Raw genomic sequence first — 27,500 nt, forward strand, 5'->3', positions numbered from 1 at the left:
TGAGTGGTGTGGTGGCGATGGTGCCGGAGTACGTGCTTCCCAGCACGCCGTGTGTGGATGAGGCACGGAGTGTGAGTGAGGCACCGCGGGTTAGTGCCCCCGCGTGTGTGGGTGAGGCACCGTGTGTGGATGAGGCACGGAGTGCGAGTGAGGCACCGCGGGTGAGTGCCCCCGCACGCGTGAGTGAACGGCCGTGTGCAAGGTCGCTGTGTGCAAGGGAGACCGTGTGTGTGAGCGAGCGGTATGTGAGGGAGATGTCGGTTGGCATGCGGGAGCACGCAGCCGCGTCTCCCGGTGTGAATGTGATGGAGTGGACTGTGTGCGTCGTAACACGCAGGTATGCGTGTGTGGAATGGAGACGGAGACGGCGACATGTGAGAAAAGAAAGCCGAGTAGCGGCTGTAGCTGTTTCGGGGACCGTGCCGGGTTCACCCAGCAGTGAGCACGCGGTTCGTGCTGTGCAACGCACGAGACCGCCACGTGCTCGCTTGCGAGAGTGAAGTCCCGGTCCGGAAACGCACGCGGTGGATTTGCCGATCCCGCGGACGGACAAAGTTTAGGCAGGTAAATGGATTTGGACCGGACGGGTTCTCCACGCGATCGTGTGTGTTAAGCTCCAACGGGAAAAGCACATGTGTTCGCGTGGGGAACCCCTCGAGACGTGGGGCTTGTTTTTTTTTTATGCGCACGGTGACGTCATGGCTGCACGTGTGGTTGGAATCCGGCAGGAGGGGTATCTCTGCCGGATGGCACCGTCCAAGGAGGGACGAGGAACACGTGCAGCTGCATGACGTCACGGGCAGGTGTAAAGTGCGCGAGCTCTGAGTTGCCGCGCAGGTGCTGCGCATGAAAAAAAAAATAAAAAAAAAAGGCAAGCCTCACTTTCGGGTACACAGGATTCCTGGGCAAGGGGTGGAAGACCCCCTTGACCTGGGCACAGGATGGAAACTAGTTAGGGGGAAGGGTTAGCTTAGTTAGACCGACTTCATGGGGCAGGGGTAAGTCCTCATGGAGTCCGTGGAATGGATTAGTTAGAGGGATTGTAGTGAGATTTAGGTTGGGAAATTTATTAATGATTTATTTGGAGACAGAGACAGACAGTGAATGTGTAGAGGGGACGTAGTTTAGCTACGTAGTGTTAAAAGGAACGTGCTATAGTTTAAGGGACGACGTGGGAGCACGAGTTAGTTAGGGGATGTAGTTAGGAGGATGGCAGAGTTCAGCGGTGTGTGTGTTGAAGAGTTGTGGGTTGTGAGGTGAGTACATGTGCTTGGTGAATGAGTGAGGCCAGCGGGTCTGTGTGAATGGAGCGAATGGGGAATGCATGGTGCGATGAGTGATTGGGGGGAGGAGTGACTCCTGCCCAAGGGACCCCGGGGTCAGAGTAAAGTGAGTTAGCTGGGTTAGTCAAATTGAAAAATGGAGGTCGTTTTGTTGTTGGTGGGAAAGTAGGCTCGAGACCCGTTTGGAGGGGTGCAGGAGCCCTGTTGACGGGCTTGGGAGCGTGGCTGCGAAAGGTGAGTATCGCTGAGTGGGTACCCCGGGCACCAGGCTAGTCGGCCGCGGTAGGCCATGGGCCCATGGGGGGCCGGGATAGAGTAGTGGGCACGGGTGCGCCTGCTTGGTGCGGGGGCCCGGGGCGCCATTAGCCGCGTGGGCAGTGTTGTGGGCACGGGTGACCCTCGGAAAGGGGCCCGGGAGGCCGGCCTGCCACGTGTGCGTTTCAGGGGAGGTGCCATGGGGGGCACTCCCCAGTGTTAGGGAGCTGGTAGGCTCGGAGGCAGTGTAGTGCCCGGGGGTGCCATAGCGGGAGATTCGGCAGAGGGTCGTGCCTGCCAAAGGGAGCCACGTGTTCCAGCCAGGAGACCGTGTGAGGGCACGGAGAGAAAATTGGGGGGCGAGGCCCGAAATTGTAAGGACACCAACACAGGCGACGGGAATCTGGGTTGTTAGAACCAATAGTTTAAGCGAGAGGCGCTTGTTGAAAGCCCCGGGGTAGTTTAACTGTTTAATGGATAGGGTAGATTAGGAGATGTACCCCTCCGCACCATCCATCCCCTCGCTCTCGTTGTGGGCCGCTGGACCCACTTTGGGTTAGATCGCCGAACTCTGGGGAGGCCATTCTGAGGCTTCGTTGGGCCTCGGCACAGGACGTTAGCTCTCCCTTGTTCCCCTCCGGGAAGGGAACGTAGGGGTTGGGAGTAGGCTAGGTGACAGAATAGGTTAGCCGAACAAGGACGATAAAGGGGGTTAGGGGACGATTTATAGTGGGGAAGTAAAAATAAAAACAATAAAAAAATAAGTTGGGGCTAAATTGGGGTTTGACAAATTAAGGGAGTGGGTATGTACAGTGACAGGCAAAGGCGATAGGTTGGGAGGGAGACAGGTAGGTAGGTCCGAGCCCGCCTTCCAAGTGGCCAGCACCACCGCACTCCCTCCACCAACCTCCACTGAACGGCAAGAGCTGGCCAACTTCATCGGCTGGCCGTGTTTTGCTTCAAGGCGGAGGCCGGCCAACTTCGTCTGCAGCTGCTGTGCTGCAAGGCCTGTGCCGGCTGGATCGTCTGCAGCTGCTTAGCTGCAAGGCCTGTGCCGGCTGGATCGTCTGCCGGCTGGCTGTTTTTCTGCAAGGCCTGTGCCGGCCAGTTCATCTGCTGGCCGTGTTTTGCGTCAAGGCCTGTGCCGGCCAGTTCATCTGCCGGCTGTGTTTGCCTGCAGCAGCCTTCTTCTGCGGGCTGTGTTTGCCTGCTTCCTTTGCCATGCCATGCCCACTGCCCACGTTCACCAGCCCCGTTCAATTTTTGCTTTGCCCCCCCCCCTGTTCATTTCCATGTGCGCCAGGATCAAGGCAACAGTTTGCAAGCTGCGAGAACTGCCCTGTTGGCAGCTACAACACGGGCCTGCAGTGGCGGCCCGTGCACCGTGTTTGCGTCCATCCATTCATCCATCCATTCGTTGTGTTCATTGCGTGTGCCACTTGAGCTGGCATGGAGACTGCGTTTGTGCAGCCCATGCACCGTTGTGGTTCACTGCATTCGGTCCATCCGTTCATGCATCCATTCGTTGTGCTCATTGCGTGTGCCACTTGAGCTGGCACGGAGACTGCGTTGTGCAGCCCATGCACCGTTGTGGTTCACTGCGTTCAGTTCAAAAGGGAAGGCCTTGGACTGCGTGTGAGCAGCCAGCCACGTTCCCTGTCACCTGCATTGTTGGAGCCAGAGACTGCATGTGGGCAGCCTGGCTCCCTGCTAACTGCTTTCTTTTTGCAGAGTTCAATGATCCTGGGCCATGGTTTAGTGTAAAATTTGTAAGTTAAGGTTAAGATGTACTGTAAATATGAGTGCGCCCCCCGGCATGTCTGTCTAGCGCCGGCAATTTTATTTAAGTCGTCCGTGTGAGTGAGTTTGTTTAGGTAGTTACGCAGCCCTCAGGTTATTTATTTTGGGGACACGAATACCATGAATGTCGCACTCAGGGATCCGTAGGTAAAATGTACTAGGGGAAAACTACACATGATGGCACGCGAAAATTTGACGACTCGGGACGAGTCTGTAAAAAGGGGAGGGGGTAGTGTTGTGGTTACCAAATTCGCAAACCACCATTCAGGTCCCTTAGGTGAGGTATCTCGGTAAGTACATGTGTAGTTAGGCCCGAACCCGTTGTCTAGTGGGAATACATGTCATTTATGCGAGCTGCGACTCTTCAGGATAGCCGTTTTTCTTTTACTATCTTTATTTTGGACCAACCGCCATGATTACCACCACAACCACAACATCAACCACCAACCACAACACCGCTTCACCACAACCGCCACGACCTTCACGTCACACCTCGCAACCGTAGCATCGCCACCGTTCTTGCCCCGCTGTGGGTACCGGTGTTGGACTCGTGCAGGGCGCACGTCGAACAGCGTGTACAAAATCACGGATTTTGTGCTTCAAAAACGGATCAAAAACGACACACACCCACTTTTTGCCGTCCAATCGGTGAGCGAGGGGCGATTTGGCCCCGCCTCCAGAACGATCGATATATGCAAATTTGTGGATCAAAAAGCCTTCACGCCCACTTTTTCTCGGGCCAATGGGGAGCGAGGTGAAAGGTCAAAGGGAGGGGGTCAAAGGCGAAGCTACGGGGGGATAAAAGAACCGTGTTCGTCAGTCAGAGCTGTGTGGAAGTCTGGAGCCCGAAGCCTGCAGTAGCTGGAGAAGCTGAAGAAGAGTCCAACGGGAGAGTCCAAAGAAGAGTCCAACGGGAGAGTCCAAAGAAGAGTCCAACGGGAGAGTCCAAAGAAGAGTCCAGAGTCGGAGAGTCCAGAGGCGGAGAGGCGGCAGCGGCAAAGGCAGACGAGGGGGTGCTCGCGTCGGTGCCGGGAGCTGCACGCCCGAGGAAGGCCGGCAGCGCGACCTGGCCGAGGTGGAGACGCACACCAGGGATAATAAAGATCCTCTATACCCCGAGCATCAGCAACCCCCTCCTGTTTCCCCCCGCGCTGAGATAGTGCGACCAAGGGGGCCCCTTTCCCACCCCCTGCCAGGCACTGTCCGCGAGGCCCGCGGAGTGAGGCGCCATCTCATCACCAGACGGGTAGGCGCGACCCGGTCTCGGCCTCAGGCCCGCCTCATTCTTGAGGGTATTCTTTCCTTGGTTTTGGGTATGTGTTGTCGGCGCCGTCTGTGAAGTAGAATTGTATAAGTGTTGCCGTGTGCTCGGTAGTCGGTATTAGCTCTGCACTGTGTTTTCACTTTTATATTTGCTTTTTGTGTAAATGGAATTGTGTTTTCTTTTTTTTGTGTGCATTTGGTGGAATTGTATTTGTGTGCTTCCCGTGTGCCGCGAATAAATGTGCTTTATTGTTGAACTGTTCTCCCGCTTCGCTTCGTCTTTTCCTCCATTGAATCCTCATCTTGCTTCACGTAAAGGGTTGGTAGTGGGCTGAATACGCCCGATAATTAATCGAACCGTCGAGGTCGACGATAACACCGCTCGGTTATTCTGATAGTACGGAACGGGTCGCTTAAGTGGCCCGTGTCCGAAGTCGACCTGCGGCGAGGTGCGATCGCCCGGTCTACCCTCCGCGTGGGTACTTAGGTAGGTCGGGTCGGCGAGCAACCCTATCCCACGCGGGGGCTGATTGGCTCGATCGCGGTGAGACCGAAAGGTCCACCCGTGACTGGTTCCCGGCGTTAGTCCGAGAGGGTCACGACTGGATTGTCCGTCCGGTGGGCGACGTGCCGCGATTCGAGTTACGTGGCCGTTCGCACGCCGGCGGGCGCGAATACCGCAACAATATATATATATATATATATATATATATATATATATATATATATATATATATATATATATATTGTTTTAACTACACGACCATTTCAAGAATGACCAAATCATGTGGGGCATCAACTGGTTATGATGCACCCGACGTTACTGTACTAAGCGCTGATTGCTTTGACGGAATTATGCATCTTGAGGGTTCTGATCGTGAAAACTCAACCACCCATACAGCAAGAATGGAGGGCAGGCACGAGTTCATGCATTGTTATGAAAATAAAAACCATAGCAAATTGTCAATAAGTAGGCTATATTATAAACAAACTTTGGTATATTCTGGGTGATGAAGGTTGTGGTCAAGTTTCATCACAATCGTGTGTGTAGTTTCAGAGAAGAAGTTGCAAGTGTTTATGGACGGACGGAAAGACGGACAGACGACGCGCCATCCCATAAGCTCCCCGGAACTATGTTCCAGGTGAGCTTAAAATATACAGCCAGGGGAGGACAAAACAGGGGAGGTTTGAACAGGGGGGGACAAAACAGTCGGGTGGGGAAAAGAAACATCTCACTGTACATATGTAACGCACAATTAGTACATCACGCTTATCAAAACAAATTCTAAGAAATAACTGTCATTCTATTAAACAGTTTATTAACCCTTGAATATCATTCCCACAATAATATATATATATATATATATATATATATATATATATATATATATATATATATATATATATATATATACATATACATACACACTGTAGTTGGTAACAATTTTGACTATTTAAATCTACTTTTCTCAGACTATTAAAAATACATCTTTTGCTGAAACAATGCTCAAACAAAGGGGAACGATACACATGGATTGTTGAAATTTGATGTGAACTTTTGTTTATAACTCAGCTTTTATAGAAAATTTAAAGGTCGTGATGATCATAAATGTGTAGTCAAACATCTGTAACTTTGAACAAGCTTGATATTTTCATTGGCCAGAAAGTTAATAATTATTTGCTGTTCCAAATGATTTGTTATGTCATTTGCCCCAGTCTTAACTTTCAGTACAATAATTCAAGTAGTAACGATGTGATTATGGGTTTTGGTCAACATCAAATTAATTTTTCTAAGTTGATAATGATATAGAAAAGTGACCACAACATTTAATTTTGACATGACTATATCACTTGCACAGTGTTTGTTTATCTGCTGTGTGCATTGGAAGTCGGCGTGGACTTCTACCCCTTCTTTTGCTGCCTCACAACAGAGTACAAACTCGTTGGCTCTGTGCTTGGTTTCTGCTACTCACTGATATGGTAAATACACATGAAAAAACAAACAAACATATACAATTACAACTCTTGCACATGTTCTTATGTGTGTGCTCAACTTTGACTTGTCAAATCAAATGGGTGTAAACATCAACAAGTGTTCATTTTTAATTTGTTAAGATACCTCTTCAGTGGAATGAAGTTTGTTGATTTTGAATCATTATATTGGTGCTCCTTGCATTTGTTACTGCAACATTCAACATCACACATGCTTTGTACATTATACCTAATAAATTACATGCTGCTTCGACACCAACATGAGACTAATGAATGTGATATAAAATCATACATCAATTAATATATTACTTCAATCTGGAGGATTTAAAAAAACATATTAGATCTAATCAAAACAATGCCAAATTATTATATTGTGACATCTTATAGTGCTGTTTATTTGAGCTGAATTTACAAACCCCTACCCAAGATACCCGCTAGGTCATGTTTCTGGAAAAAGAATGGTGTGTGTGTGTGTGTGTGTGTGTGTGTGTGTGTGTGTGTGTGTGTGTGTGTGTGTGTGTGTGCATTTCATCCATCCTCTGCTGTGGAATTTCAGAGATGCCAAACAGTTATAAGGGAGATATACACTAACTGGTTTGCTATTATCAAACAGCATTATTCATTCTGGTTGTAGTTAGCAAAAACATGCAGAACGAGATGTAATCAAACTTTCTACAGACCCTTACCATCTCCCTGAAGACCAACTCCCTTCCCTCCCACCTTACACACACACACACACACACACACACACACACACACACACACACACACACACACACACACACACACACACACACACACACACACACACACACACACACACACACACACACACACACACACACACACACCTTGGTACGTCTTTCCCTGAAGAAGTACTTTTCCGCACAGAAAACAAGTTAAAATTATATATCATTCTTCCACAATCTCGGTTTCACTTTGAACTTGATCATATTCGAGCTATTTTGGAATAAGTGCGATTGTAAACAACCCGAGAGTTGGCAACACCAGCACGGTCTTTGATGGACCTCATAAAGACGTGCATTGAAGACCCTTTTAAGGGAACTCGTATCACATTTTAACATTATTAACCTGCGCACGTGAAGCGAAAAGCGGGGTTAAGCATTTGGTTCACTTTGTCTGTGTGTCTACAAACATCAGTTTCTGATCGAGGAACAACTTACTTTCAATTGAATGTTACATTTTTAACACAAATCAGAACATGAATCTTTAAACGAACCTGTAGTTTAGCAGTACTTTAACTCTGAGTTTGTCCCGATCACACATGCGCAGAGAGGAGTGAGATACATTTTTTTATTCATTCTGCCTGTTTGGCAGTTAAACAAAATTAAAAATCATTCCAAACAGGAAACTTACTGTTTTTAAGGACGTTATAAAGGACACAAACAACAGGCATGCGGTAAACTTCCGAAAAAGTTTTTATAGGACCTTTAAAATATTTATTTTATTTCAATTAAATTATATGCTTGAACAGCAGAGAGCATAAATCGCCTTCTTGGCACTTTCAAAACCCTTAGTTTCGGAGTACTTGGACAATATATTACGGCATTTTACATCATCTCGACCAATGAAATTTGACGCTCACAGACCCCGCCCATATCCTCGTTTCTCAAGACTGCGCAGAGTAAGGTGTTCCACGAACTGTCTAGTTGTTAATGTGAACACTAATATGTAACACTGTCTGCAAGATTTGGTGGTGCCAAATCATTTTCATGGGCAGGGAATTACACTGGGTGGGTGGCCATTGCATTGCCATTCTAATATCAGAAAGTTAGATTCTGCCCAAGGTGTTTTACAAAAATTTGGGAAAAATTGAAGATTTTTCAAGTATATTGGTTGGTCTTGTGCATTATTATGTCTGTCTGACCGTTTATTTGTTTGTGAATCGCCTACCGGTCACAGTATTAAACCGATCTTCATGAAACTTCACCACATTGTGGAGTTCGTCAAAAGCAAGAAGGCTATTTATTGTTTGAGGTCCATAGGTCAGAAGGTAAACATTGGACAAAGGTCAACAAATTCGTCAAATTTCTAAAATCCTCAATTTTCATCCGATTGACCAGAAATTTGAACAAGATCTGCATATCAGGTCAATGAATTCAATCACCAATGATTTGAGGTCAACATAGACCAAAAGGTCAACATAGGTCAAAGGGCAACATCGAAGGTAGTGTTTCTAAAATTCTCACTTTTCATCCGATTGACTTGAAATTTGAAGAGGATTTGCATATCAGGTCACTGAATTTAACTAGAAAATTATTTTTGAGGTCAACATGAACTAAAAGGTCAACATAGGCCAAAGGTCAACAACTATGGTGGTATTTATAAAATCCTCAATTTTCATCCCATTGACTTGAAAGTTGTAGAGGATTTATATTTCAGGTCACTGAATTCAACCAGCCAATTATTTTTGAGGTCAACATGGGCCAAAAGGTCAGCATAGGCCCAAGGTCAACAACTAAGGTAGTATTTCTAAAATTGTCAATTTTCGTCCAATTGACTTTAAATTTGAACAGGATTTGCATATCAGGTCACTGAATTCAACCACCAATTATTTTTAAGATCCAATTTGTTTCATGGATTTTGCAAGTATCATGTTATGCATGACATCTTTCTTGTTTAAAATGTTTATTGAAGGGCACAATCTTTTTTATTACATATCGAAATAGTAGAATTTGTTTACCCTCCACACACCATTTACATACCAGTACGAGCCCTCAAGTTCCTACAATAGAGAACATGAACTTGCAGTAAATACTTACAAACAACTTGGAACGTAAAACATTTAATGATGTTGTATAACTTGAAGTGCAATGTTATTTTGAGACCATTATATTGTTCAGCAGACAATGTTTATATAGCACATTGCTATTTTATGCTGTTTTTACTTTTTGTTGGTAAGTGAAGCTCAGAGTACATATTTACATTATGATACAGTTTGATCAGTGAAAAAATTCAATAGTTTTACAAGTAGTCATTTCTGGTTTTTTTTTCACCCATTGTGTCCTCTAGGTTTGTGGTACAAATGATTTACACGGTGAATTGCCAGCGTGGTATGGTGCGTATGTAGACTGTTGTATGTGAGTGTGACAGATAGCACAAAATACAAAGGTTAAGATAGCTTTGAGAGGGAAGGGAGATCCACGGTTGTTTATTAATTATTTCTGAACTTTGTTTCTGGTATCGATTCCTAAATTATATCTGACTCTCACATTCTGTTGTGGCCTCGTTCTTGCTATGCAGAGAGCAGTGCTCTGTGAACACACAATTGAGGGGACACTCACTCACGCGCACACGCACGCACACACACGGCGTGTCCAGAGATGATCTTTTCAGAGCCTGGCGATCCTCAAAACGTCGCCACTGCATGGGAAACGCACAGCGAAATGGTGCCAAATCGCTCCTTGCGGTCACATACATGAGGTAATTCATGCGGATGGTCTTCAATGCCAGAGTCCTCGAACTGCCGTACAGTTTCTTCTCACAATCGAGATTGCCACACCGCTCCCTCTATGTTCCCGGTCCACATACACCAAATGGCGACACCCTTCTCCTTGATCATACAACAATGTGATTGCTGCGGCTCCAAGATAAGGCCAAGAGACGTGCTCTTCTTCTCCTTCTCTTCTCCTCAGAAACATACAAACTTCACAACCCAGCCGAAGTCAGTCAATGGCTAGTGTCTTATTTCACCATGTGAACACCTTCACATCAGCACAAACGAGAATTGCACTGCTATTTCGTCATGCCAAGAGGAACCAGAGGTCACACTTTGCTTCCAACTGCCCTCTTGTCTATCTAGCCCCTTCTTCTCTCCTTCTCCTCAAAGTGTACAAACTTCATGACCCAGCCAAGCAGGCAATGGCCAGCATCCTGTTCCAGCACGCGAGCAAATTCACACAGCACGAACAATGAGAATCGCACTGCCTTCTTGACCATGTTGAGGAGAAGCCAGAGAGGTCCTATGTGTTATGACCGCCGTATCCACACGATCATCCTCCCTCTTCCGTCACACCGACCAATCATCAGCCTCGGGGGCGTGGCCTGCCAGTACGAAGCCAGGAAGGCGGGGTTTTTGCCTGCTTGGAAACGTTTGGCTCTGTTGTTGTTGTTGGCGTAAAAACTTGGTTCTTTTATTTCTGGCTTTGTAAATGCAAAAACATAGGAAAAGGTCACAGGGGGGCAATCACATACTGGGAGAAATGGCCTTAAACCCTACCTAGTTAACACAGCACCTCCCCTCATGTGGTGACATATAACAACTTAAGCTCACAGTTTTCCCAACTGAATTGACATCGAGATGTCTCCTGCCCATCCACGGACTATGCTACACTATACAATCCTACTTTTACGATGAAATTCCTCCATCTACCCCACATACATAACAATATCATGCTATATATTGTTTTTTGCCCTATCTCTCAATGGTGAAGAATCACTTGAAAAATTGAAAATTTATCAGATTCAGATTCGGATCTTCACCAAAATTGCATCAATTTGACCTTGTCACACACGAAACCTGTCCACAAAATTTCATCAGAATACATCTACAACTTTTTGAGGTATCCTGCGCACAAACAAACAAATGAAAAAACACTCCGAGAGTGACAACTTAGCGAAACAGAACAGCACATACCTCTGCCAGGCTGAATAGTTAATATTTTGTGTGCCACCAATAGGTCGGATCTGAATCCTGACCATCACAAAAATCGAATCGGCTTGTTCTTGTCACCTAACCAACTCATCCACCTAGTTTTGTTTCAAGTCGTCCACAACTTTTTGAGATATACGTAATGCCATACATAGTTTTTGGCCCTATCTCTCAATGGTGAAGAATCACTTAAATAATTCTCAGATTCGGATCTTCACCAAAATTTAGCCTTGCTGTCCTTGGCCAGTCACCTACGCACACAAAAAAATTCAGAACAATTGTTTGAAAACTTTGGCCAAAAATCGTGTGATAAACAATCAGACAGACAAACACGACAGACTCACATACTTGCTGAAAAAGTTTTTTTTAGCCAAATAAACAAACAGACAAACAAACAGACAGACAGAGGTGAAAGCATAACCACCTTCCACTTTCGGTGGCAGAGGTAACAGGATGACCCTGTTGGATTCTCATTGTTTCCTTGCAATGTTTTGATTTGTTTTGATGTAAGTATAATCGATGAAAGATGACATCGTTTTTGGATGTCATTCAAGTTTGAATACATGCATCAGTTTTATCGTAAACAGTCACGGTCCATTCTCTCTTAACTCAACCCATCTTGAGCATGAAAATTCCCTCGTCAGTTGGAACAGATTATTTCGTTTTGCATTTGTGGTGAAACTGAATGATTCAGACTAACCTATCCTCTGAACCATCTTTCTTGCAGGACTTGATGGGGGTTCACAACATCCACATTCAGTGGCCCTCGCTCGTTTGCTGCTTCTTTCTGGTTCTTCGTTTTCTTTTTATGTTCATCAAAACCATCCTCATCTACCTGGGATTGCAGGATGACGAGGTGAGGCTAACACTTTCAAACTCTTCTTTGGACATGCAATGCGTTTGTTGTTTCTAAATGTAATGTTCGTTCGTTTTTCTCCATGAAGGCAATTTTAATTAATTTTAAGAAAATCAGTCGTTATGTTGTCCTTATTGGTTAATGAGTTAAAGTTATAGTGATACTGCTGCTTTGATGAAATGAAAATTACAAAAAAAAAAAAAACCACACTTGGTGAATTGGTGTTAATTTTGAAAAGGTAAATACAGGTTTGATAATGGGTGCCACATGGAGCCTGGGGGGGAGGTGGGGGGCTCAAACATTTGCACCACACTTGGATCTGCAGAAGATATGGGAGGAGTTGTTAAAGAGGTAGTGGGAGTGAGGGTAAGAAACATTTTTATCAATGAAGTTGTATTTTAAAAAAAATTAAATTATGGATTCCAGCTTCTAGAAAAAAGAAAGAAAGAAGAACTTTGACCTTTGATTCATGTTCAAACGTTTTTTTACGTTTTCAATGAAAAAAACAAGAGTGCATGGAGATGTGTGTTAACATCACTTTCGGTGCCTTTTAAAATCAGACAATCAGATATTTGGTGTGTTTCGATTATCATAAATTGTTTGACAGACTTGTGATACCCTGGTGGATGCTACTCAGCTGCACTACGTGAAGAGGTTGCTCTCCAAACCATCAGTCATGTGAGATATTACAATTGATTTACTTGCATTGCAAATTGATTGCGGAACCCCTTGAGTTCATGATCTACACGCGACTCAAACAATGCATCTACGAAAGTCATTCGAAAAGTTATTGACACGATCCACCCCCCCCCCCCCATCACCGCCACATTTGAAAATAGATAATTTTAAATGACAACTTTAATTATTATCACATTGTTATACATAGTTTGCATCGGTACACAAATCCACCTGTCTTGATGGTGAGAGTGATGTTTTTTTTTTGTTATTTAAAACATTCCCAGGCACACTTTGATTAAATACCCACCAAATTTCAACTCATTCTGTTCGGCGGTTCAGGAGTCCATGCATGTCAAACAAACACACCTCAAGTTGTATATTAATACTAGCGATACCCGTGCACATGCACGGGATAGCAGTACAACATAGCTGGTAGCAGACAACAGACCGTACACGGGGAATGACAAAAATATGCATTGTGCAAAATGCAAGTGGTACTATGGAACGCCAAGACTTCCCAAACATTGGCGGCATGTCCGCTAAGTGCCACAGCAATTTCATAAGGGATCGTGTGACGGCGAGCCGAGTTTTTAGTGTGCAAGCTTGGTATTATAATAGAGATAATATCACTTTCACCTGTTTGTTGAACCCTTAAAGAAAGAATTCCACTGTGCATCTTAGGATTGGCTTCTTCCCATCACAAATCGCAGGACCATGTGTTTAATTAAGACCAGCGGGGTATACACATTGTAAGCAATAATGAATCGTGTTTTCCCATCGTCTCGGGTCGCTCACCTGCATTTGATTTCTCATTTATTTATTTACATTTTTTTTCTCATTTACTTGTATTTTCATTTATGGATGTTGTCCGATGATTCTGTGATTTTTTCCGGTGTATCGGCTTCAATGTCTATCGGCGTGCAAAATTTCAGCTTTCTGCGTCACCTGGAAGGTACCGATCTTTAATATCAGTTGGTGAGTCAGTGGTTATAGAATGAGATTATAGAATGAGATTATATATATATATATATATATATATATATATATATATATATATATATATATATATATATGTATATATTCTGGCAGGGTGTGCTTACACATTGTGTAAGCATACAAACCATGTTTCCTCATTTTCTCGGGTCACTCGCCTGCATTTGATTTTTCATTTTTTTTTCTTCATTTATTTATATTTTCATTTTTCGGATGCTTTCTGATGGTTCTGTGATTTTTCCTGGTGTACCAGCCTCAATGTCCATCAGCGCGCAAAATTTCAGTTTTCTATGTCACCTGGAAGACACCAATCTTTAATATCAGTCAGTGGTTAGAAAGGGCTTTATATATTAGACTAGCTGAAGTACCCAGCATTACCCAGAGAAATTCAATGAAATATGTTTTCAAATATTTCCTGCATGACAAATTGGGGAATCTTGGCCTTATGGTTTTGTATGAATTACCGATCTTCACAATACATATTACTTAATGACCTACCAGAAAGAAAAAAAAAAACGCTTCACAATACAAAAAAAAAATGGGAAAAAAATCCTGGGAAATAAATCTGACAGAGGTTTTGTGCGGCCATTTCTGGCCAGCTGAAAGGAAAGGCATGGCGTGGCTAATGGGTGGTGCTTGTGAAGCTGGGGGAGAGAGGGGTTGTATGAGTGGCGCTTGTAGAATGGGTGGCACTTATGACCCACAGACAGGAATTGAGCTTTATAAATAAGATACATAGAGTTCTTCCTCAAAATCCCCTCATATGGGTTTAAGTCCGACTGGTAATGAGCTGCTGCTCTGTTCTGTCCCATAACATTCCTCTACTGCCTTATATACTCAGCCATATCCAACTTTCTGACATCGCTCTTCACACAATCCTCGCATCTCAATTGCAGTCTACCCCTATTTTTTCATGCCTCGTTCTTTCAACATGTCTATCTCTCTTCGGAAGTCTTTCTTCCTCTATCCACACCAGGTGCCCTGCCCACTTTAGCCAGCTCTTTACCAACCTCCCTGCCTAGCTCATCTGCACACCAATCTCCTCCCAAAGTTTGTCCATCCTCCTTCGATCCACCCTTTTCCCTCCCGCAGTCCTCCTGACCCAGTTGTTCTCTCAGACCTGCAGCCTTTGTTGTTACTCTTCTGTCAGTGCCACCATTATACGTCCCCTTTCAACTTCCTCAATATCTTCCCGTTTGCCAACAATCCCTCCACACTTTCCTCCATGTATTCATACCCACTTGTATCCTTCTCTGTACCTCTGCCTCCAAGCTACCATCACCAGCTACTGTTCCACTTTGGCACACACATCGAATTCCCTGCCTTATCTCCTTTCCCTTTAACCTGATGTTCAATTACTCTCTGCCTGACCCACATAACCTCCATCTTCTCCAGGCTCATCTACAATCCATGCTTCTTAAATGCCTCTTTCCACTCCTCCAGCACATCCTGCATCTCCTGCTCGCTCTCAGCTACCCTCACCACATCATCTGCATACATTTGCTTCCTGAGAATGTCTTTCATGCTGACCAGTTCCATCACCATAATGAACATTTGTGGGCTAAGTGTGTTTCTCTGCATGTGCTTCCTGTCTGGATGTCTGTCCATTCAGGGAGGGAATTTCCCCGTTCAGGGAGGGAATTTCCCCGTTCAGAGAGGGGTTTTTGCCCCGTTCAGAGAGGGGCTTCTCCATTCAGGGAGGAGCTTCAAAATCAAATTGCTGCCACTTCTCCGCATAGCTCTGAGGCTTTGTACTGTAGGCCTCTGGTGTACATTTGAAGACTGAACAACATGTCTTCTATCATTAAATAAAAGTACCCTTTTGAAGAAACAAAGGCAATAAAGGTAGCCTGCCTCAATGGTCCACAAATCTGAGTGCCATTCCCCCTTGCATCTCCCACCTCTTCTCTACCAACAGTCTCAGCATAAAGATCCATATCCATTTGATCCCCTATTGTTCTTCGTCTATCTTCTGCTCCATGATGTTCCCATATCCTCCGATCCAGAATCCTCTCTAGGAGCTTCATCATGTTTGTATTTTGCAAAGTGAACTGAAAAAAACACGACGAGGAAACGCAATGCTTCGGTACTTCTCCGGATCTTGAACGTCTCCCTTCCTCTTTCATATTGGCAAATCCACTGCTCTTCCAGAATCTTTCGCTTTGTATATAAAAACTAGTGCGTGTCCATAGGTGAGTGCCAGTATGTGCAGCCTCTCTCTCTCAAACCTCGAAAAGGCACATCCGCGGGTCCCCAGCAATATTCCTGGCAAGTTTCAATCGTGCAAAAGAAATAATAAAAATTAAATAAATAAATAAACAAACATTAATTGTGATGTCATTCGTGACGTCATAGCACCGTGTCCTGTCATTGGTCGACAGATAAATGGCCGTAACTTGGGAACCGCTCGTCCGATTAATATCAAACCCTGAAAAGCACATCCGCGGGGGCCCGGCAATATTCTTGGCAAGTTTCAATCAGATCGGACCGTCGATCGTGCAAAAAAAAAAAAGAATAAATAAATAAACATTTATTGTGACGTCATTCGTGACATCATAGCACCGTGTCTTGTCACTGGTCGACAGATAAATGGCCGTAACTTGGGAACCGCTCGTCCGATCGATATCAAACCTCGAAAAGGCACATCCGCGGGTCCCGGCAATATTCCTGGCAAGTTTCAACGAGATCAGACTGGCGGTCGTTGAGAAATGGCGGTCGCAGACAGACAGACAGACAGACAGACAGACACACAGAGATTACTGGAATTATAGATCTTCTTCTTCTTCTTCTTTCGGCTGCTCCCGTTAGGGGTCGCCACAGCGGATCATCCGTATGATCCGCATAGTGAGTTGGCACATGTTTTACGCCGGATGCCCTTCCTGACGCAACCCTGGTCGCCTCTTACGACACGGGGATATGGTACACCTATTTTAACCGGGGTATACACCAGCCCAGTACACTGGTACTCACTTCGCCGACCTCGGAAGGATGACAGGCTGAGTCAACCCCCTGGTGTATTAATTCAGTGGCCCAACGGTCAGGTCAGGTTCGATCTGTGACCTGCTACAGGTACCATGTAAACCTGTACTAACCTGTTCCATGGTCGGGTTGTCGGCGACTAAACCGTCTCCCCCACCAGGTTTTCTGGTGAGGAGGGTGTTTGGATATGGACACCCAGCAGGATTAAAAACAAAACCTGTCAAAGGGCGGAGGAGCTCCTTGTGAGCCAACGGCCATCCATATCTAGTGCCCAACTGTGTCTGCGGACGTCCTCCTGCAGTTGGGTCACTTCTTATTAGGAGGTTGGTGGCAGGATTTGCACTCCAGCCACCGTAAAACCCTTCATTCCGCAAAACGCAAAAACGCAAAAAAATCTGAAAACCCACTCCGTGGGAGTACCTCCTGTGCAGCTTCCCTTCTCAGGGCAGCTCACCGGATGACGGGATTGGGGCAAAGCCTTCGGGACCCCCAATCTTTGATAGGAGGGAAACCACGGTGTAACATCCCTGGGTCAGATTGCGGGAGAGTGTGTCGGAGTGGTGCTGAGGTGTTGTCCACCAGACGGCGGTCTCCTTGGGTTAACCTGAGGCGGTCCCTTCGGGTGGGTGCCTGGAATGTCCTATCCCTAAGAGAGGATGATCACCTGTCTCTGTTATCATCTGAGCTCAAGCGTTTGGACATCGGGATTGCAGCTCTCTCTGAGGTTCGGAGACCGGATTGCGGCGAGATAATGGTGGGTGGTTACACCTACTATTGGTCTGGTCGCTCTGATGGTTACCATACCCAAGGAGTTGCTGTAGCTGTGTCCAATAAGCTGACCCCAATGATAATTGAGGTAACACCGGTCAACGAGCGTATTATGAGATTAAGGATTCGTCACTCCTTAGGTGTCATTTCCCTGGTCTCTGTTTATGCTCCGACTGAGGCGAGTGATCTCACCGTGAAGGACACATTCTACGCCACACTCGAGTCTGTGGTTGATCAGTGCCCCAGACGAGATACACTTCTAGTCTTGGGGGATTTCAATGCATCGACTGGAACTGATAGGGACGGTTATGAGGTGTGTGTTGGTCCCCATGGGTCAGGAACTATGAACCAGAATGGCACTAAGTTCCTTGACTTTGCAAGAAGTCATGGACTTAGGGTGGCTGGTTCATGGTTTCAGTGCCCACAAGCTCATCGCTGGACTTGGTATTCCAACGCTGGCGGTGTGGCAAAGGAGATTGACCATGTCCTCATTGACGGTCGTTGGAGGATGATCCAGAACTGCAGGGTCTACCGGAGTGCTCAGTTCCTCAATACTGACCACAGGCTTGTTGTAGCAACTCTAAAGCTGCACCTTAAATCCTGGAGAATGGTACCATCCCAGCCGAGGCTGGATGTTGCCAAGCTCAGGGATGAGAGAGTAGCTGAGGAGTTTGCGAACAGGCTGAGTGGACACTTGGGGGTCTGGGTACTTTGGGGGGTCCTGAAGAGTTGTGGAGCGCCTTCAAGACCACCGTCCTTGATGTTGCCGGTGGATGCCTTGGAGCTCACCGCAGGGCAAAGAAGAATTTTGTCTCTCAAGGGACACTGGATACCATTGACCAGAGTCGCAGGGCCAGGCTGAATGGCAGAGCTGAGCTGTTCAGGGAGCTGAGGCGTAAAACTGTACGTGCACTGAGGGTGGACAAGGAGGCCTATGTGCGAGGAATCTGTGAGGGGGTAGAGCATCACCTGTGGACAGGTGATTCTCGTCCCGCTTACAGGGGAATTCGCGCATTACGTTCATCCAAGCCCATCCCTCGGAGCACTACAGTTAGAGCAGAGAGTGGTAGGCTCTTGACAGAGGAGTCTGAAGTGAAGGCCCGCTGGGCCGGTTACTTTGAGCGGTTGTACCAGGCTGATCCCCCAATTGTCGAGTTGGACGTCAAGGGTGTTACAATCCCTGTTGCTGACCCTCGAATCAACTGTGGTCCACCTACGCTTGTGGAAACACGGGCTGCGGTGAACCAGTTGAAACGGGGCAAAGCTCCAGGTATCTGTGGCATCCATGCCGAACTTCTCAAGGCTGGTGGAATTGCTGCACTCGTGTCGTTGCATGCAGTTTGGTGCTCTGCCTGGAACACAGGCATCATCCCAACTGACTGGAAGAGGGGCCTTGTTGTCCCTCTCTGGAAAGGGAAGGGTGATCGCCAAGACTGCAACAACTACCGAGGGGTGACGCTGTTCTCAGTGCAGGGCAAGGTCTTTGCTCGGATAATTCTCGATAGGGTTCGCCACCATCTGCTTGAGCACCAGCGTCCAGAGCAGTCAGGCTTTACACCAAAGAGGTCAACGATTGACCGTATCCTTGCACTTCGTGTCCTCACCGAACGCAGACGAGAGTTTCGGCAGGGGCTGCTTGCAGCCTATGTTGATCTCTGTAAAGCGTTCGATTCAGTGAATCGGGATGTCCTCTGGAGGATTCTTGGTCTTCGTGGGGTGCCACCAAAACTGATCGATCTGATGTCTGAACTCTACTCTGGTACTGAGAGTGCTGTGAAGTGTGGTGGTACCATCTCTGACTTATTTCCAGTTGTTACTGGAGTTCGTCAGGGATGTGTACTTGCCCCCACACTTTTCAGCACTTGTATGGACTGGATTCTAGGGAGGATGTCGGAGAGATCAAGTTGCGGTGCGTCATTTGGGAATGTCAAGATCTCGGACCTTGACTTTGCAGATGATGCAGTCATCTTTGCGGAGACTTTAGACATCCTATTGGGGCCCTCGAGGTGCTGAATGAGGAGTCGGAGCCGTTGGGATTACGGGTTTCTTGGGTCAAAACTAAGATCCAGGCTTTCGGTGACATCTTGGATGCTGCTGTCCTGTCTGTGTCTGTTTGTGGTGAGGATGTTGAGGTCGTGGAGAGATTCACTTACCTTGGCAGTGATATTCATGTCTCTGCTGACTGCGAGTCAGAGGTCAATAGACGTCTGGGTCGGGCCTGGGGAGTCATGGATTCACTGGATCATGGGGTGTGGCGCTGCCGGTACCTGTGCGGGAGGACGAAAGTCCGAGTCTTCAGGTCCCTGGTACTTCCAGTCTTGCTCTATGGGTGCGAGACTTGGACTCTGACCAAGGATCTGAGACGGAGACTTAATTCCTTTGGTACCAGGTCTCTTCGGAGAATCCTTGGCTATCGCTGGTCGGATTTTGTGTCCAACGAGCGGTTGCTGAGAGAGACTCGGATGAGATTTGTTACCTGCATAGTCCGTGAGCGTCAGTTGCGGCTGTATGGACATGTGGCTCGTTTTCCTGACTCTGATCCTGCTCACCAGATTCTCTCAGCGAGGGAGTCTCATGAGTGGAGGAGGCCAGTGGGTCGACCACGTGCCTCATGGTTGCAACAGGTTGACCATCATCTCAAGGAGATGGGGATGGGCCTGGCATCTGCCTGGGGGATGGCCAGACGGAGGCCCCTGGAGTACCGGCGGAAAGTGGACGCAGCGACGTGCTGTTCTGGCACATGCTCCCATACCTGACCTGACCAACGGGGCTTGAACTCAGGACCTTTTGGATCCCAAGCCGCTGCCCTAACCACTGCGCCAACACCAGGCTCCACCTGGAATTATAGATCGATATAAATTAAAATGATAAAACACGTTCTGAGTAATTGTGTAACTTTAAGGATGACCTTTGTTGTACTGTAAAATGTTCTCCATTTCATACAAAAGAGTAAATTGTGTGTTTTGTATCTTCCCAGCGCACCCACAAAATCTTGGTTTCAAAGGAAGATATATGACTGGGATCCATATTTCAAGTTTCCAGTTCGACTCCATGTGACAGGTGTACTGTCCTTCATCTGCTTGTACTGCGTGAGTGAAATGTTTTTAATTGTCCTGCATCTGTTATTGGTAATAAAATGGGGCCTAATATCAAGACAAGGGGGTGTTCCAAGTGAAAATTACACTTCGCTGACATATGAGGGTGTACGCAACATGTCATAGCAATGGCAGGGTCAGGGAATACCAACTAGTATGGATACTCACTCCACAACTAAGGCTCAGATCAGACATATCGATCACCGACCCAAATGGTCTTCATCCGTGGACTGTGCAGATATTGCATTCCAAGTGTTAAGTGCCCTCCAAGAGGGGAACATGACTGAAAAACTCAGATTATGGGAACTCTTCATGAACCTAACGTCGTTTTCATTATGAAGTTGTGTGTGACCATAAGTGTGGGTGTGTGTGGGTTGAGTTTGCATTTTAAATTCCATTCCTACATCCTGTCTAAAATTTCAAAATGGTCAGCACAAAAGATGTGGATTGAAGACACGTAAGCATTCATAAGATCAAAATAATCACATGGCAAACATCATATTGCCAACCTGCCATCCAATGCTACACAAATAAAAAATAAAATAATCTGGTTATGGTTGCTCATGCGCTCTGTAGGGCCCTGTCACACCTTGACGTTTTAGCCAGCGTATGGCAACGTATCAAAATGTATGTAAAACGCTGGCGTACGCTGAACTATTGATGTTTTTTTTCAGTTTTGGGCATACCCATAACAAGTTGGACGTATGCATAACATATTGGTAACGTAAACAGAACGTTTCGATAACTTATACCAACGAATGCTTAGCGTGTTGTTGGCGTTCACAACCTATGCCCAACGATAGTCTAACTTATGCATAGCGCGGCAGCGTATCGCCGACGATCACGTGGCGTAGCCTATTAAAAGGCTGCCGCTCAACGATTTAAATCATAACCGCACTAGAAATCGAAGTGTCAATATCAACGTCATGCCGAAGAAAGAAAAACAAAAAAACAAAAAAAAAACATGGAGTCTGGAACACTGACAGGTTCCTCCTGTGAAGTCCATTTTTATATACCAATTCCCCTAAACGCTGCCCATACGCCATGATACGGTAGCTGTAAGTTAGAAACACATTCAGTAAGTTCTGTGGTCGTCCAGAAGATGTCAAATAAGTCTACACACGTCAATATGCGTTGGAGATACGTTACACATAGGTTCAAAGCATGTTACTCATAGGTTAGAAATAAGTTTCAGGTACGCTAAACATTACCTCGACGTATGAGTAACTTCCAAGTAACGTGTGTTGACGATCGCATAACATGCCTACAACTTATGGCCAGCATATGCGGAACGTGCGAGTCATACGCTGGCATACGTCAAAAATTTTGAGCATGCTTAAAATTTGTCGATGAGCTCGGCGTACTACGACGTATGCCAGCGTGCTTTTAACGTATACAAAACTTACCCATACCGTATTCGCCAAATTTTTCATATGTCGGCATACGCTGGCTAAAACGTCAAGGTGTGACAGGGCCTGTAGGAATAATTTATTTTATTAGTCCCCACTGGATTTAGTCCGAAACGGGGGCTTATGGATTTGGTCTCGATTTTCGTGTCCGTGCGTGCGTGCGTGTATACGTCCGCAATCATATCTCGGACATGTCTGTTCTGATTTTATTCATGCTTCATACAAAGACAACACATGATGGTGTACATATTCACGTCATTGTTTATTTTTAACCAACATCAGATCCAAGATGGCCGATTGGCGACCATTTTAGTTGTAAAACAAACAAACAAACCCTGGTGTTGAACACGTCCTCAACCATTTCTCGGACATGCGTTTACTGATGTTGTTCAAACTTCGCACACATATAATGAATGAAAGCTTACATATGCAGGTCAATGTTTTTTTTCGAGATCATATCCAAGATGGCCGACTGGCGGCCATTTTAGTTGTAAAAAAACCCGATGTTGAACACGTCCTCAACCATTTCTCGGACATGCATTTACTGATGTTGTTCAAGCTTGGCACCCAGATAAAGAATGATGGCTTACATGTGTGCATTGTTTTATTTTGAGATAAGATCCAAGATGGCCGACGAGCGACCATTTTGTTACTTAAGTATGTCCCCAACCATTTATCCGACATGCATGGTTCGATTTTGTTCAAACTTGGCAAAAGCACAGTACACAATGGGGTACACTTACACATCACTTTATTTTGCGATCTAATCCACAAAGATGTCCGACTGGTAGACTGGCGGCCATTTTTTGTTGTAAAAAAAACCCAGCTTTGAACACGTCCTCAAACATTTCTCAGACAGGCATTTACCAATGTTGTTCAAACTTGGCAAACAGATAAGGAATGATGGCTTACATAAGCAAGTCATTTTGTTTCAAGATCACATCCAAGATGGCCGACTGGCGGCCACTTTAGTTGTAAAAACGCCCAATGTGGAACACATCCTCAACCATTTTTCAGACATGCTTTTACCAATGTTGTGCAAACTTGGCACACCGATAAGGAATGATGGCTTTATTGGCACGTCATTTTTTTCGAGATCAGATCCAAGATGGCCAACTGGTGGCCATTTTGTCACTTAAATGTGTTCCCATCCATTTCTCAGACACGCATGGTCTGATTTTGTTCAAACTTGGCACAGGCACAGTGCATGATGGCATACACGTGCTCCTCACTTTATTTTGTGATCTGATCAAAGATGGCCGACTGATAGACTGGTGGCCATTTTAGTTGTGCATAAATATGCAGCAAAATTACAAAAAAAATAATGGGGGCTGTGACATTTTACTTCTTTTTTACTTGTTTTCTTGGATATTTTCATGTGGTTGAGTAGGAAAGTATCATTAAGTTCTAATAATGGAAGAGGTGAGGACTTTACTTGAGAAAACTCTCATGTATGTATGGCCAAACCATCATCAGTAATGGGAAACCTTGTCATGCCAACAGATGAACTTGACATTTTGAAACACAAGTCTGAGGATATATATAGTACATTATGTTTCGGTGTTATGATCATGACCAATGTGACTGATATGCAAACATTCACTGCGAGGGTTGAAAAGAAGTCAGATGTTGGATGCCAATCAAATCAAGTATCTCAGAGATTTAAATATTATATACATATATAAAAATATGGCTTTTCATATATTATATGGGAATGGGATTTATATCCCCAAAGAAGAAGAGTCGAAGGAGATAAATCAGATTCGTCCAATATCTTTATTAAATGTGGAAGTTGAGATATTCTTTGGTGTACTAGCGAGAAGATTGGTCAACTTTGTGGTAAATAATGAATACATCAATACAACTGTACGGAAAACAGGTGTGCCAGGCTTTCTGGGGAGTTTCGAGCATGTGGCGATGATCTGGGACACTATCTGATATGCAAGACAAGAAAAAAAAAGGATCTTTATGTTATATGTCTGGACCTAGCGAATGCCTACGGCTCAGTACAGCATCACCTGATTGCCAAAGCGTTGGACTTTTGCTGGGTCCCCAACAAGGTGAGAGAGGTGATTGTCCAACATTCCAATGCCTTTTTATGTGTTTTTCTACACCGAAATATACAACCAAGTGGCAGGCACTTGAAGTAGGCCTACCAATGGGTTGTGCGATTTCACCATTGCTGTACATTGTGGCTATGAAAGGGATTATTCGTGGGACAAAAGGAGTAGCAACTGGTGTAGTTGTCATTTGAGAAAGGGAAAAAAACTACAGCCACCAATAAGGGCCTTTATGGATGACATCACCATTCTCTTTCCTGAATGGGAAGCCGCTAAAATGTTATTGAAGTAACTAGAACAGCTCGTTAAATGGAGCTGGATGGAAGTTAAGCTGAAGAAGAGCAGGAGTCTTTGTATGAGGAATGATAAAGTGAAAGAGCTTTATTTTGTGGTGGCTGGGGATAGAATCCCTACATTGAATGAACAGCCAGTTAAGAGTCTGGAAAAATGGTATGCACACCTTTAACAGATTGGCATCGAGGAATCCAGGTGCAGAGGCAACTTGTGCAAGGTCTGTCTACAATTGATGGTTGTAGCTTGCCAGGGAGGTACAGTATAAGATATGGTGCTACCAATTTGGGTTGTTGCCTTGTGTCTTATGGCCTCTCCAAATATATGAGATTGCTCGAACAAGAGTGGAGAGGATGGAGAAGACCGTTAATTCATACATTCAAAAATGGTTGGGTTTGCCAAAAATGTGAGCCAGTTTGGTTTTATACAGCAGAAGTTCAAAGATAAAGCTGCCATTGAAGTCACGAGCTGAAGAATATAAGATTGGGAAAGTCAGATTCCAAATGATGCTTCGAGATTCAAACGATCCAGTGATCAGTGAACTGGGGCCAAATATAAGAACGGGAACTAAGTGGGATGTTCAGAGGATGGTTGAAGATGTGGAGAGTAGATGGCAAATGAAGGAAATCAACGGGGCACTACAAAATTATGGGAAAGGATTTGGTTGGAAAGAACGGAAACGGTGGCCACGAGCAAGTGCAGGTGGGAGACGAGAGATGGTTATTGAAGAGATTAAGCGTGTGGAAGAGGAGAGAAGAACGGTTCAAGTTGCAAGTCAACCTCAGCAAGGAGCATGTACGGCATGGGAGATGGCTGTGCAGAGGAATGTTAGCTGAGCATCGCTGTGGAAGATGGAGCCACAGCGACTAATCTTTGCACTTCAATCAATGTGTGACCAGATGCTAACTGTGATGAATCTGGAAAATGCAAATTGGCTGAATCGGTAAAATGTGCCAGGTGTGGTAGAAAAGAGACATTAGAACACATATGAGCTGTTTGCCTGAAATCTCGAGCCAGGTGTACCTGGTGGCATAACGAGGTTTTGCGAGTGATTGTCAAGGTTGCGAAGAAACTATGTGATGAGGCAAACAAATCAGACATAAAAGAGAAGTCCATTATCAATTTCATAAACGAGGGTGAGAAACTGAAGGCAAGCGACAAGAATGGGGCAGTATGAATTTTGAAGCCAGGTATGGGCTGGCAGATAGATGCAGATTTTGACAGACTGCTGAGGTTACTATCTCGTATTGCAGTCATCCAACAAAGACCTGATTTAATTATTTGGTCTGATGTGGTGAAAAGGGTTATTATCGTTGAGCTGACAGGAGGGAAATATGGAATGGGCGTATGAAAGAAAGTTGTGTCGGTATGAAGAGGTTAGAGAAGTGTGTAACGACCATAGGTGGAAGTGTGATGTTCTACCAGTGGAAGTGGGTTGTGGAGGTTTTGTTGCAAGGTCTATGCTAAAGTACCTCAAGATGATTGCAGCGTCATTGAAACAAGTCAAGAATACCGTGACACAACTACAGGAAACGGCGGAAACAGCGTCATTGTGGATCTGGAGGCAGATGCGAGTGCAGATTGAATCAATTTATATGTAAAGGCAGGTTTGGTGTGAATATATATATATATATATATATATATATATATATATATATATATATATATATATATATATATATATAATATCTGGTGGTGAGCATGCAGGCCGATCTCGTTTGGTGGTATATGTGCTGTGCTGCTGGAGCTGCACAGGAGTAGGACCTGAAACAGTGATTATCCACCGGTTCCAGATGAGGATAGTGATATCGATCAGTGTCCTGGTTATTGTCTGTATGTTAGTATATATATATATATATATATATATATATATATATATATATATATATATATATATATATATTCTGCCAGTCGAGATGTCTGTCCATTCAGGGAGGAGCTTCAAAATCAAATCTCCACCATTTTGTTTGCTCCGCATAGCTCTGAGGCTCTGGACGCCTCTGGTGTACATTTGAAGACTGAAAAAAATGCATCTTCCATCATCAAATAAAGGTTACGTTTTGAGGAAACAAAGGTACATTTTGATTACAAATAATGCAGAGGAAACGAGATAATGCATGTTTTGTTCGGAGCGATCGAGGCAGCGATCTATTATGTACCACCCAAAGAAGGTATGAAGTCTTTAATAAAAAAAAGAAACTTTCTTTTTTTTGTCCAAGTTTTCAAGACTAAATAGTGCGCAAGTACAGGATTTATAAACAAATTGTATTTCACATGTGCATGGATTCATGTAATTCACATATCATATGAATTAAATCAACATTAGAGGTGATGAAATGTGGGTTGGTTGTGAAATGCCGATATACTAATTGATTAGTCAGGAGGCCGGGAAAATTCCGAAGAATTTTTTTTAATTTACTTCTTCTTTTAGAAGTTATTATGTGCACGTCCACTTTAAAGAAGTTCTGTACACGTACACTTTGAAATGTGCATGTACACTTTCGTACACTCAACATCACATTTGAGTTGATATACATTAAAAAAAAAAACTAAAACAATGCGTTGAAAACTGAACAAGGTAAGTTTTCATTCCAACAAAAATAGTCATGATTAATATTTGGGGTCTTTAATTAAAAAAAGAATTTGTCCTTTTGTCGGCGTTTTGTCTGTACCGTACGCTGTCGAGTTGTCCACGGGTTTGTTCAGTTATCAAGCAGCTGGACAGCGCTTGCCAAGACAGCCGTTCCTTATCAACGCTTTTGAATGGAGTGCTTGCTCGAGTGCTTAATCCACTTGGCGAGAGCTCTACAAGAAACTTGGTAACTGAACACACCCCACAATCATTTCATGGTGACTAGGATAAACATCTAGAGTTCGAGACCATGACTTCTCTCGGCCATATTGATGAATTGTCATGATCCATGTAAGAATGCCCTTTTGCTTTTATGTGTAGGAGGAGGGGAGGACAGATAGTTGGGGTTTGGAGGGAGGCAAAAAGATGGGACAGAGTTTGGAGGGGGAAGTTGGGACTTTGAGGGGGAGGATGGGTAGTTGGGGAATGTCAGTAGGGGGAGGGGAGATTGAAGAGTTGTGGGAGAGGGGACTG

The 27,500-nt window shown here is 45.0% G+C and overlaps 1 protein-coding gene across 1 annotated transcript in view; it reads left to right on the plus strand.

Annotated features, from left to right (window-relative positions):
- Nucleotides 1-27,500, plus strand: part of LOC147020739 (stimulated by retinoic acid gene 6 protein-like) — a 118,974-nt gene that overhangs the window by 36,552 nt on the left and 54,922 nt on the right. The window contains exons 5-9 of the mRNA XM_085896329.1: nucleotides 6,461-6,581; nucleotides 9,627-9,672; nucleotides 11,993-12,121; nucleotides 12,729-12,799; nucleotides 20,517-20,628. Of these exons, the coding sequence (XP_085752455.1) occupies nucleotides 6,461-6,581; nucleotides 9,627-9,672; nucleotides 11,993-12,121; nucleotides 12,729-12,799; nucleotides 20,517-20,628 (479 nt within the window). The remainder of the gene's footprint in view (nucleotides 1-6,460; nucleotides 6,582-9,626; nucleotides 9,673-11,992; nucleotides 12,122-12,728; nucleotides 12,800-20,516; nucleotides 20,629-27,500) is intronic.

The sequence above is a fragment of the Eptatretus burgeri genome, chromosome 9 (genome assembly GCF_056783735.1).
Source record: "Eptatretus burgeri isolate ZD-2024b chromosome 9, Ebu_testis_v1, whole genome shotgun sequence".
NCBI lineage: Eukaryota > Metazoa > Chordata > Myxini > Myxiniformes > Myxinidae > Eptatretus > Eptatretus burgeri.